General features: G+C 42.6%; 1 protein-coding gene across 2 annotated transcripts in view; it reads right to left on the reverse strand.

Annotated features, from left to right (window-relative positions):
* Positions 1-9635, reverse strand: part of LOC131095388 (zinc finger protein 131-like) — a 29678-nt gene extending 20043 nt beyond the window's left edge. The window contains exons 1-3 of one of the 2 annotated variants that reach the window (XM_058043083.1): positions 9509-9635; positions 4974-5075; positions 3183-3327 (exon numbers count right to left, since the gene is read on the reverse strand). In XM_058043083.1, the coding sequence (XP_057899066.1) occupies positions 3183-3327; positions 4974-5075; positions 9509-9632 (371 nt within the window). In that variant the 5' untranslated portion in view covers positions 9633-9635. The remainder of the gene's footprint in view (positions 1-3182; positions 3328-4973; positions 5076-9508) is intronic. The other variant, XM_058043082.1, reaches the window with a different exon arrangement.
* Between the last annotated feature and the right edge of the window lie 3140 nt (positions 9636-12775).

Here is a 12775-nt window from a genome sequence, read left to right on the forward strand (position 1 = left end):
TTATAACACCTTGTAATTTAGGAAAACACACAGCTAACAGTTGAAGTAAAAAAGAAAAACGTCACTGGGATGTGAAAAGAGTATTTTAATTTAATTTATCTGGGCTTAAGCACAGCTTCCAGCTCTGTTCTTCTTTTCCTTGCACCATAAATCCAAAACCCCCTTCCTCCAAGATGTCAGAGATAGCATCCCATCTCAAACATGGACAGAGCTGACTGGGTGTCTCAGTTTGGAGACAAATTCTAGGAGAAAAATGCTGTAAAATGAGTTTTCTCTCTAAAAAGAGAGGGCTTCAATAACTCCCATTTCTTCTGCCAATGAGAGAAATGGATACCAGGGGATGAAAGTGAAACAAACCTGGAAAACTGTTTATTAACAAAGCAAGATACCCACAAAGCACAGGAAAAAAAAGAAAATTGAACTTTACACCCCACTTCCACCTTGCTGCGTGGCTGAGAGGCAAAGATGGCGACTGCCCTTTGTCAGTGGAGGAGAAAAGAGTTCACAAAGCAGCAGGGAACCTGCTAGATTTCTGGTGTGGGTCTTCTCCTCTCAGCCGGCGAAGTTGGTGGAGTTTAATGTCCCTTCTTTGGCTGTCTCGGTCTTTCCGGGGTTCAGACCAGCCAGGGCCACCCCACAGGCTCCTCAGGCAGGAGAAAAAAAACCAAACCACAAACCCAAAAAAAACCTGCCGAAAGGATTTGCGAGTGAAAAGCCTCCAGGCCAGAGGAAGGGGAAAAACCAGAAAAAACCCCAGAAGCTTCTTGCCTAAGTTGGCGAAAATTAATCCAGCAAACAAGTCAATTAAGTAACAATCCGTATAGGCACCAACCACTTCTGAGAGAGATAGCTTGAACAGAGCGCCACGCATGAATCCAAGGCTCCCTGCCCCACCCTCCGGGTCCATCTTAAAACTACAGAAGTTGTTTTCTGGGCATAAAGCAGATAGGGAATAAAGCATCATCATAAAATCACCCCAATACACTGGGGCAATGCTTTCAAGTCACACACTCATGATTATCCACAGCACTTACATGCTGGAGGTTTAAATACTGATTATCAGTTTTGAAAATGAGTGGCTATCTTCCCCTCAAATCAGACTGCAATCAGAGTACTTTGTACCTTTACCTTCCTTTTCATCCTGATAAATCCTTTTATGTAACCTACTCCCTATCACTTTCAGGTTTTCTAGTAATAGGGGTGATAAGGTTTTTCTCCAGTTTTGGTTTGTCATAGAGTAGAAATGTGTGGCTAATGACCTAATGCAGGATACAGCTTATTAAACTGCACTTTACTATATTCAGACACAGGAAGACACAGCAGCTAAACTTAAGTTTCATCTAGGACATATTTCTGATGCCTAGAATGTGACAGTTACTTTGCACATTACTGCAAGGAGCTCCAGGAACACATACAAAAATAATAATCTGCTCAGCAAAGAGGAGACTACTGTCCTTGAGTACACTGTGTGGCTCAGGTGTGGAACTGAATGAGGATACACACATAGAATACACTGTACCTCAAGGAATAACAGCTAGTTGTTTTCTTTCAAGTCTGGATTATGTGCTGTGCAACTCTTCGATGCATTACACAAATGGTTAGTTTTATAATAACCTCTACTTTAGTTGAAGTTTCTGATGCTTGCCCCTTTTAATCAAAGCTCAGCTAGAGGCACTGTATTGCAATTTGTCCCCTTCCTACTATGAAGGAGAGAACTGAGACTGAGTGGTACTCAAGTTTGTTTTTCTAACTGAAAACGCCCACCCAAAAATCTATGAACAATGGAAATAATTCTAAGAATAGACTGGCTTGCACCATGTGTGTGTTAAGCCAAATATTTATTTCCTTGTAACATAAGAATTACAGCATTTACTAGTGATGCATAACCAACAAACATTTTACATTAGTGGGAATTAATTACAGACTAGACAGTTTAGCTTGACGGACTGATCTGAATCCTGGTTAAACAGCTCTACCAGTGTACAGGGACTCTAAGTGATACCAATTAAAACACAGTTTTTCGATTTCAAGTGTCTTAAATTTCTCAAACAGACAGCAATGATCTGCTTTTCCCTAAATGAAAAAAAAAGTTCTTTTGGTGATACCATGTTTAATCTCAATAATGTCAAAAAAGGGTATTGTTGGGGTTGGAGAGTAGAACTAGAAATGCACAATCCTATATTTTCTATCAAAAAAAACCCCAACATAGTTATTCAGCTCTGCTACCAATCAACAGAATAACTTGATTCCAAAAACTAAAAAAAACACTGATGTTGAAAAACAAGTTTCCAGGGTACCATGTCATGGAGGTTTTGTTTGTTTGGCTACTAGAGGAACTCCGTGTCAGAGCCATTCTCCTTAGCTTAGTGTGTCTATGGGTAGATAAAGAAGAAACAACAGTCTTTCCTTAGCCTGAACACAAAGACCTTTCAGCATTCTAGAAGAGAAAGCAAGGATAACTGTAATGCTGGGAGTTATTTATTGCCACTCCCCCTGCTTCATGACAGAAGAACAGTATAGCATACAGAAGAAATGAGAACGTGACAGCACTTTGTGAAAGAGAAGGAAGGGGAAGAAAAATAGCATGATGGGAATGGCACCTGCTTTTCTCAGGTTGGAGTTTGGTAATGAATTACAGTTCCTTGTACTGGATAAAAGGTGCTAGAACAATATTTGATTAAGTACTGATCCCATATAAAACCAATTATAACAACTACATTTGTTCAAGAAGTTTGAGACTAAATTTGCAGCAATAACCTTTAAAATCACTGCCTATTCTCTTGAAAGCAGAAAGCTGCATGAAATCAAAGGAGTATTTCAAACTTGTTAATGTGGTCTAATTACCTGAAAGATATCATCACTGTACAGCCAGCTGTCAATCAGGTGTGGGCAGTCAGTATAGAAGCCTGGTATTAGTTATCACAAAGTCACAGCCCTAAAATGTCTGCAACATTTACCAGCCATGTCACTTGTCATCAAGTTCTAGCCCAAAGAATGTGACATTTATTTGTTTAGCTTGTATAATTCTGACCCCTATCTTATAGTAGAAGAGTATACAATACCACATGAGTTTAGGAGGTTTCAGGATAAAGAAGAGCACTGGAAAATACTGGCAGCTCTCATACAAGGATTCTTAAGACTCTACATTTCAGTGTTGGGAAGAAAAAGGCTTATGTGTTTACCTGATTTCAAGTGCTTTGATAGCTTCTAACATCTGTAGATACTCAGCTGCTTTCCAAACATCATTTGCTTCTTCCTCACCTTGGACCATTAGTTTTGCTGTATAGGTGAACTCAATTAGGTGACGAAATGCCATGTTACTTACACCTGTTTACAAGCAAGAAAAACAGTCTCTTTTAACACTTCCTCAGTCTTTCAAACTTGCCTGCTCACAGTACTCCAATACCCAGTTTCAAGAAGATGCCACCCTTGAAAGGCTCACATTGGAATAAAAAGTCTACTATAAAAACAGGTGAATGTGGAACAACTACAGTCATTCCATGACAAAGATAAAAAGGATAAGATGGACAAAAAGCTACTTGTATAAAATAAAAAAGTTCAAATTTAAACATAAAAATATGATCTCTCTCAAGAGATCTCTGAGCAGCAAGTTATTAGAAGCTGCATTTCTCCAGGAAATTTTTTACCTACTAGGAAGGTATTGCTCCACATCTATCCTGTTCTTCCATCCCAGCAAAGGTATGTTTTTTATTTTTAATTTTTCTTCAGGGGAAGTTTTTTTTTTTTCAGTGGCAATAGCTACCTGTACTGGTTTTGGTTGGGACAGATTTAAATTTCTTCATTGTAGCTAGCATGGGGCTATGTTTTGGATCTGTGCTCAATCATAGAATGGTTTGGGTTGGAAGGGACCTTAAAGATCATCTTGTTTCAACCCTCTGCCATGGGCAGAGATACCTTCCACTAAACCAGGTTGTTCCAAACTCCATCCAGCCTGGGCTTGAACACTTCCAGGGATGAAAAAATCCACAACTTCTCTGGGCAACCTGCGCAGGGTCTCGTTACCCTCACAGGAAAGAATTTTTTCCTAATATCTAATCTAAACCTACTGTCTGCCAGTGTGAAGCCATTCCTTCTTGTCTTTTCACTCCAGACCTTTGTAAATAGTCTCTCTCCATCTTTCCCGTAGACTCCCTTCAGGTAGTGGAAGCCCCAATTAGGTCACCCTGAAGCTTTTCTTCTCCAGGCTGAACAATCCCAATTCTCCTCGCCTTTCCTCATAGCAGAGGTTCTCCAGCCCTCTGATCATCTTGGTGGCCTCCTCTGGACTTGCTCCAAGAGGTCGATGTCCTTCCTGTGCTGAAACAGTGTTGATAACACACTGCTGTTTCAGTTACTGCTGAGCAACGCTTACACAGATCCAAGGCCTTTTCTGCTTCTCACACTGGCCTGACAGTGAGCAGACTGGGGGTGTGTGGGCAGTTGGTAGGAGACACAGCCAGGACAGGTGACTCCAACTGACCAAAGGAATATTCCAAAACATATGACATCATGCTCAGTATATAAAATGTGTGTGGGAGGCAGGTAGAGGGGCCACTGCTAGGGGATTGGCTGGGCATTGGTCAGTTGGTGGCAAGCAACTCTTTTAATTTGCATCACTTGTCTTCCTTGGGTTTCTCCCCTCTTTTTTTCTCTTTCACTTATAATTTTCACAAAATTACTATTTATTTTTAATTATTAAACTGGTTTTATCTCAATCCACAAGTTCCTTTCTCACTTTTACACTTCTGATTCTCCCCCCCATCCCACTGGTGGAAAATGAGCCAGCCTGGCTCTGTGGTGCTTAGTTGCCAGTCAGGGTTAAACCACAACATTACCTCACAACTCAAGAGCTGATATCTAGAAAACTAATCAATATGATCAAGCATGCATTTAAGCCCATACCAGTGATACTACATTCATTTTGAGCATGAGCACACAACTCTGAAGGTTTTAATTTGCATGAATCAGACTACCTTCAATCTCCACCAAGGGCTCCTGAGTGAAATCTTGGAAGAATTTGTAGAAGAACTGGCTACAGGCAGCAAGAACAGCCTTATGAGCTTTGAAATGGTGACCTACAAAGAGAGAGAAAAAATTTGGTTTAGGATAACACCTTCTTCACTCATAGTGCAGAATAAGTGCAGATGCAGAGAACAGCTGCAGAATCACCCAGTCTACAAATCTATTCCAGCAGCTCATAGTTACTTAGCATGTCTCTTTGTAACATGGGATACCACTGCAGCTAGCCTGTCCTATCTTATGCAGATCCTTGCAGACATCAGTGACCTTGTTGAAGCTCTTCAATTCAGTCAGCTAAAGGACTCACGCAAGAGTGCTTCTCTTTTAAAATATTTAAGCTGTGGGAAATTCCTGTTCAAACTTTTTCCTGTGTGTCTTGGGCTCAGTTCTCAGATTTTATCCAAGCTTGTTGTGGTTTGACACGGGCCAAATGCCAAGCACCCATGAAAGCTGTTTGCTCATCTTCTCTTGTTCTCAGTTGGGCAGAGAAGAGGGGAAAAAATTAACAAAGGGCTCATGAGCTGAGATGATGTATTGGTTTTGCATGACCTGGTTTTTGGTAGCAGGGGGGCCACAGAGGTGGCTCCAGTGGGAAGCTGCTGGAAGCTCTCACCATGTCCAGCAGAACCAATCCCTGATAGCTCTGAAGATGGACATGCTGCTGGCCAAAACTGGGCCAATGTGAGAGGTTGGTAATGCCTCTATGATGACATATTGAAGAAGAAAAAGCGAAGTCACACAGTTTTCTTCTAGTCAGAGAAGAGGAGGAGGTGAGAACATGTGAGGGAAAACAACATGGCGACACCAAGGTCAGTGGAGAAGGAGAGGGAGGAGGTGCTCCAGGTGCTGGAGCCAAGATTCCTCTGCAGGCCGTGGTGGAGACCATGGTGACGCAGGCTGTCCCCCTGCAGCCCATGGGTCCATGGGGGATGCAGAGATTCACCCGCAGCCCATGGGGGAGGTGCTCACACCAGAGTGGTGGATGCTTGGAGGAGGCCGTGATCCAGTGGAAGACCCAGTGGAGAGAGAGGGCCCTTGCTTCCAGGCTGGAGCAGCCTGTCTTTGGAGGACTGCACCCTGTGAAGAGTGACCCACGTCACAGCAGTTTTGGGAGGATTGATTGCCCGTCGGGGGGATTCACATTGCAGTAGGTGCAGTAAGACTGCTGCCCATTAGAGTGGACCCATGCTGGAGAAGTTAATGGGGAACTGTCTCCTGTGGGAGGGACCCCATGATCTCACAGGGGAAGGACTCCTCTCCCGGAGCAGCAGGAGAAAGTCTCTGTAATGAACTGACCCAAAAACCCCCATGCCCTGTCTGTCTGCACTGTCAGTAGGGGCTGGGGGGAAAAGGTGTTTTAAGGGCTTATTTTACTTCTCATTATCCTCCTCTGATTCTGTTAGCAATAAATTCACTTTGTACCTCTAAGCTGAGCCTGTTTTGCCCTTGAAGTGTTTTTCTCCTAGTCCTTATCTCAACTCATGAACCCTTCATTAATTTTTTTTCTCTCCTCTGCTCAGCTGTGGCAGCAGAGGGTGAGTGAGTGACTCTCATGGTTGCCTGGTGTTGGGCCAATGTCAATCCACTACAGATGAGAATTGGGAGAAAACATTCCAAGGGCAAAACAGATTCAAATTTAAAGGTATAAGGTAAAATTATTATTAACAGTCAGAGGAGGATAATGAGAAGTGAAATAAGACTTTGAAACACCTTTTTTCCCTCCCAGCCCCTCCCTCTTTCCCACCAACAGTGCAGGGAGACAGGGCGTGGGGATTTTGGTCAGTTTGTCACCCAAGACCTTTTTCTGTTCACTCGGGGAGAGGAGTCTTTCCTCTGCTATGCCGTGGGGTCCCTACCACGGGAGACAGTTCTCTGTGAACTTCTCCAGCATGGCTCCAATCTCATGAGCAGCAGTCCTGCCAAAATTGCTGCAATTTTAGTCCCTGTCACAGGCAAACAGTCTTTCTGAAACTGCTGCAGCATGGGTCACTAATTCACAGGGTTCAGTCTTCTAAGGATAGGCTGCTCTAGTTTGGAAGCAAGAGCCTTCTCTCTCTTTATCTGTGGAAGCACGGCCCACTCTATTCAGGTCTCCTACTAGATCACAGCTTTCTCCAGCATCCACCCGCTCCAGCGTGAGTACTTCTTTCATGGGCTGTGAGTGGATCTCTGCATCCCCCGTGTACTTCATGGGCTGCAGAGGAACAGATTACTTTACCAGTCCTCACCACGGCCTGCAGAGGAATCTTGGCTCTGGGGCTTGGAGCACCTCCTCCCCCTCTTTTTTTCCACTGACCTTGGTACCGCCATATTGTTTTCCCTCACATGTCCTCACTTCCTCCTCTTCTTTGACTAGAAGAAAAACTGCTGTCCGTAAGTACCATTGCCAACAAGTTCCACCAATTCAAAGATTCCTGCAGGATCCCACAGCGCCAAAAGGTCAATCTTGTTTAGGTTCTGCACGGGTGAGTTGCTCGCCATGCTTGCGGCCAGGAGGCTCTGCTGCCAGTATGTGGGCAGTGGCAGCTGCTGGCACTGGCGCTATTTAACACCTCTCTTCATGCGGGGCACTGGGAAGGAGAAGCCACTGCCACCACTCCTGCCCTTCTTCTCACGGCACAGCTAGCTACAGGGGGCCAGCTAGGAGCAGCCAGGCAGGCAAGTCTCACCACAGGCTGCACCAAGATGGCAGCGGCCACGGCACCTCACCACCCCTGGAAAAACTGCACACACACTGTTTTGATTTTCTTCACGAATATGTCATCACAGAGGCATTACCAACCTCTCTAATTGGGCCAGCAGCATGTCCATCTTCAGAGCCATCAGAGATTGGCTCTGTCGGACATGGTGGAAGCTTCTAGCAGCTTCTCACGGAAGCTACTTCTGTGGCCCTCCTCTGCTACCAAAATCTAGGCTGTGCAAAATCAACACAAAGCTCTCCTCAGATTTTGCTGCTCTTACATATGGATGTATTTAATCATCATTTCTGCCATCATAAAGATCCCTGCAAAACAAAATTGGTTTAGCTCTATTCTTCCTGTTTTCCAGACTGTGTATTCCCATCATGGTGTTGCCTTCTCCCTGGTCCAGGCATGAACATCCAGAAGGCTCCATGGGACGGAGGAAGGAGAACCAACATGTATTAGAACTACACAGCTGCACAAGAAAACAGTTTTGAGCTCAATACATGGATTTGGTTATACTAGAGCAGGAACAAACATTCAGGATAAGTTTTGTGCAAGTGCTGTCAGTGACACTATGGTGATTCCAAATAATGATTTTTTTTCTTCATTTGCTTACTTTTTTCTAATCCAGGCTCTGTAGGTCCCTTTTCTTTCAAGTGAATTCTTGCTATCCTTGTAAGGATCAGGTGGTACTCCTTTAGCTAGGTCTGTCCTAGTAGACACTGCCTATCTTCACTGAAGTGCTCATCCGTTCTAAAACATGCTTGGGATAAGAAGCAATCTTGGGAGACCCATCAGACACCACCTTTTCTAATGAGATAATAAGCATTTGCATCTCCATCTTCCCTTTAAACTAATACTTATGTCTTTAGAACACATAGAAAAAGATAAGTGAGTTGTTCTACCCTATTTTAACTATAGATTAAAATAGTAGGCAGATACCCAAGAAGCAAGAAGTTGACCTTATTTCAAGCTGGTTTTTCTTTTTTTTTTTTTCTTTTTAAATAATCAACCAATATTTGTACAACTTCAGCCCCTTGTTCAGAAGGGGCTCCCTCCTCTCCCCCTCTACTCTGCTCTCATGAAACCCCACCTGGAGCACTGCATCCAGGTCTAGAGTCCTCAGCACAAGAATAATGTGGACTTGTAATAGCGGGTCCAGAGGAGGCCACAAAGATGCTCACAGGGTTGAAACACCTCTCCTATGAAGACAGGCAGAGAGAATTGGAGCTATTCAGCCTGGAGAAGAAAGTGCTTTGAGGAGACCTTAGAGCACCTTCCAATGCCTAAAGGGGGCTTAAAAAAAGAGTGACTTTTTACATGGGCAGATAGTGATAGGACAAGTGGGAATGGTTTTAAACTAAAAGAGGGGAGATTTAGATTAGATGTCAAGAAGAAATTCTTCCTTGCAAGAGTGGTGAGGCCCTGGCACAGGTTGACCAGAGAAACTGTGGCTGTCCCATCCCTGAAGTGTTCAAGGCTAGGTTGGATGGGGCTGGAAGCAACCTGGTCTAATGGAAGGTGTCCCTGCCCATGGCAGGGGGTAAGAACCAGATGAGCTTTAAGGTCCCTTTTAGCCCAGGCCATTCTGGGATTCTATTAAAAGCAGAAACAAAATTATTAATCTCTGCTGGAGACTGTTCAGCCCAAGATTAATAACTGAAACTGCAAGCAACTAACACACCAATACAGCCCAAGAATGTTAGCAGCCCAGTTTGACAGTTGACCCACGACAAACCCAACAGCTTGCCAGCACAGCTTTCATAATTCTGTGGGTACCAACTGGTTCTCAAGTGTATACATACCATCAACAATCAGTGTGATATCTGTAAACTGGTCCTGCTCACGTTGTTCATTGAGTCTATCCAAAATAACTTTATAGTGTTCAGGGAATTCCTGGATACATTCCATAATTTCTTCAGCTTCCATGGCAAAAGGATTAGTCTGCAAAAGATGTGGTAGGACAGTAAGAATACTGCGCCACTTAGAAAGTACTATGCACAGTCAGCTTATTATACAGACATGAACTAACTAGCACTTTTCAGAAACTAAAAAAACAATGGAAACATCAAACTGTCTTGGTAACAGGTTTACCTGATTTTAGCTGTCAGGTAGGAAACATGAGGGTTAATGAAGTATGGCTTTATTTATACACAGTTTATAAACAGTTTTTTTTCACTTTCCTCCAAGAAATTCCTTTCGTTGGGGGGAGGGAGTGCCAAGACCTGCCTTCTTCAGAGGAGACAATTTCAGAATGTTTCCTCCTAACTTGTCTCAAACCACGACAGCATGAAAAAACAGTCAAAGTTCGTAAATGCATTTCTTTATTCTACAAATTCAGCAAGGACCCACCTCCCTCAAAGCAAATACTGCAGGGGTGTAACATCTCCACAGCTAACTATTCTCCATCTTGGCAACATAATGTCATAATCTTTATAGTTACTTCTTGCAATTTTATCAATCCTCTTTGTGAAAGAATGGTTCTAAAATTTTTCATACTTAAGTCACATTTTGTATCTAGTAAACACAAGATGTTTACTTCCTTTAAATAAGGATGTAATAAAACAACACTTTTCAGCTTCTGGGTACAGAGGAGTGTCCAGGGATTTAATGTGTTGTCACACCCAGGAGCAAAGAGCTTCTTATTCACCCAGGCTTCTTACATTTCTCCCCCTACAAGGTGAAATATTCTTTGCCAACTTTTAAAAGAGACATATGGGCTTGTAATCTCATGGCTATTTCTCCCTTACTTATACAACAAACATAGCTGGAGGTGGGAGTTGCAGAGATCCTCAAACTTCAAAAAGTTTAGCAGAAGTCTGTGCCTGTGGATGAGACACAGAGGGTGTGCTGCTGATGCAAAAGAATCTCTGGAGAGAGTTCAAATGGTTCAATGAAAGCATTTTACAAATTAACTCTGGGAAAAATTACTTCAGATCTGTGCAGCAGCACTCATCTTCAATTTCCACATTCACATGGCTCACACTGAGAATGCCACAGAAAAAGCAAAGATATTTCAAAGTCACATTAATGCAGAAATTTGTTTCTTGTCATAGTCTAACTCACTTTGAAGAACATATGGTTTCTGAAAGAAGATGGTCATTAGGCTTGAATGACTTTTATAGTGAAGGGTATGTCTCAAATTCCCTTATTTTTGTACTTAGTATGGACAAAAGGAAGAAAGTTAGGAGAGCTGCTAGTATCAAACCAAAAATTGAATATAGAGATGGAAAATTAGGTGTGGCTAAGAAGCAGTTTTCTTTAGACTGGTAGAAGAAACTAGATAGCAAGTGTTCCCTAACTTATGCAGATTTTTTGTATGTGACTGGAATTGAAAAGTCCTGAGCTGGTGCCACCATGCTTGATAACACCCCTGAGCAGATATGTAAATTCTACCTTGCTTCCAACACATACTGAAGAGGAATTACCTGGTTATGATAAAAGCAAAGTTATTGTACGACATCAGGTAAAATAAATTGTGGAATTCCTATTTGCACCACAAAACACACTTTCTTGCATCTCAGAAAAACTGTCCCATGGAGAAATCATTTTGCCAAGAGACGGAAAAGAGCAGAAGCAACAGCTTATGGAAGTCTAGTTTTATCTGCTATCACTGCTTTGCCAAGCAGATGCTGAAATACATATCAGGATCTTGTGGGGGCAAAAGAGAAAGTGAGGCTGAAGGAAAAGAATGCTGCTGCCTTCACCTCATCTTTAATGATGGCTCTAAGACAGATGATCAGCATCTTTCTTCCATCCATCATTCCATAAAGTTTCATGTAGAAAGTTGTCAGCCATTTACTTCACTGTTTAATTTTCTTGCCCACTTTTGACATATTGTACATTGATAGATGACTTGCAGTTAAAAGTGTAATTCCCTAAAAGTTAAACCAAACAAAATTTCAAGCTCAAATCTCATTTTTTCCACCTATCCAGAATTTACTTCCAAATTGTTTATAGGGAGATCTTACACCCCCAAAATAACAGAGCAAGCCCCCAATTCAAGAAATTTTTAAAAGTTTCAGTCTCTCAGAACACTAAAAATCACAAATAAAAAACAACTTATGATAGATAATTTGTTCTGAATTAACACAAGACTAGTAAAAAAAGTTAATTTATCGCCCATCTAAATATAGTTGCAGCATTCATTGAATCTTCTCATTTCAAACTCTGGTATTGCAGAAGAAAGCCCAACAGAACAGCATATGTTCAATGAGAGCATGACTACTTTGGAGCAAGAAATGAAATGCAGTCCTCAGAGAAAAACCAAGATACCAAGGAAGGCAGACAGAAGCGATCCAAATAGACACTTAGATGCAGACTCATTTATGAGTGATGAAAACTGGATTAATTCCATTATTTACGTGGATTTTTCAGTAGACCCAGTTGACTACTGACTTAACCTTATTAACTTCTGATACTAGATGCATCTCACAATATGCACACAATTAGCAATTTTTTTCTTATAAATCTACCTCAATAAAGCCATTTTATTACTTCCACCCTCCTGCACTTCAACAGGAATTCCTCTTATTCCAGGCACAAGATATTTGTTTTCTTTGTCTATATGTATTGTATCTAAATGCACGCAGGCAAAGCAGACAACACAGAACAGCAGACTGAGCACTGGCCAAACCCCTGCCATCTCATTGTAGCCACATCAGGAAAAGAAAATGAGGGGTGTTTGGTGGGTAACAGCAGTAGTTGCTTGAAAATAACGCAGACATGAGAATTTCTTGTGCGCTTTTCTATTTATTTTTCTTCAAAGATAGCAACCACAGAGCAAGGACACAAGCCAGCCCCTCAGTTCCCTCTCAATCACATACAAGGCCTCGCTATCGCTAAGACAGAGGTGACCAAGGCACCCACGCCCTGACAAGTAGGGCAGGGCATACATTGGGGTGTCGCGCTTTCAAGGGGCAGAAGCCTCACGTTGTCCATAGCAGCTGAGAGGCAGAACTGCGACCCGCCGCCAAAACCCCTTGTAGTTCCCGCTGGCTCGAGTCAGCGCGAAGCTCTCGAAAGCGAGGCCGAGGCCCAGCCCTGTCAAAGCCCCTCACAGCCCCGCGGAC

Source organism: Melospiza georgiana, chromosome W, assembly GCF_028018845.1.
Source record: "Melospiza georgiana isolate bMelGeo1 chromosome W, bMelGeo1.pri, whole genome shotgun sequence".
Classification (NCBI taxonomy): Eukaryota; Metazoa; Chordata; class Aves; order Passeriformes; family Passerellidae; genus Melospiza; species Melospiza georgiana.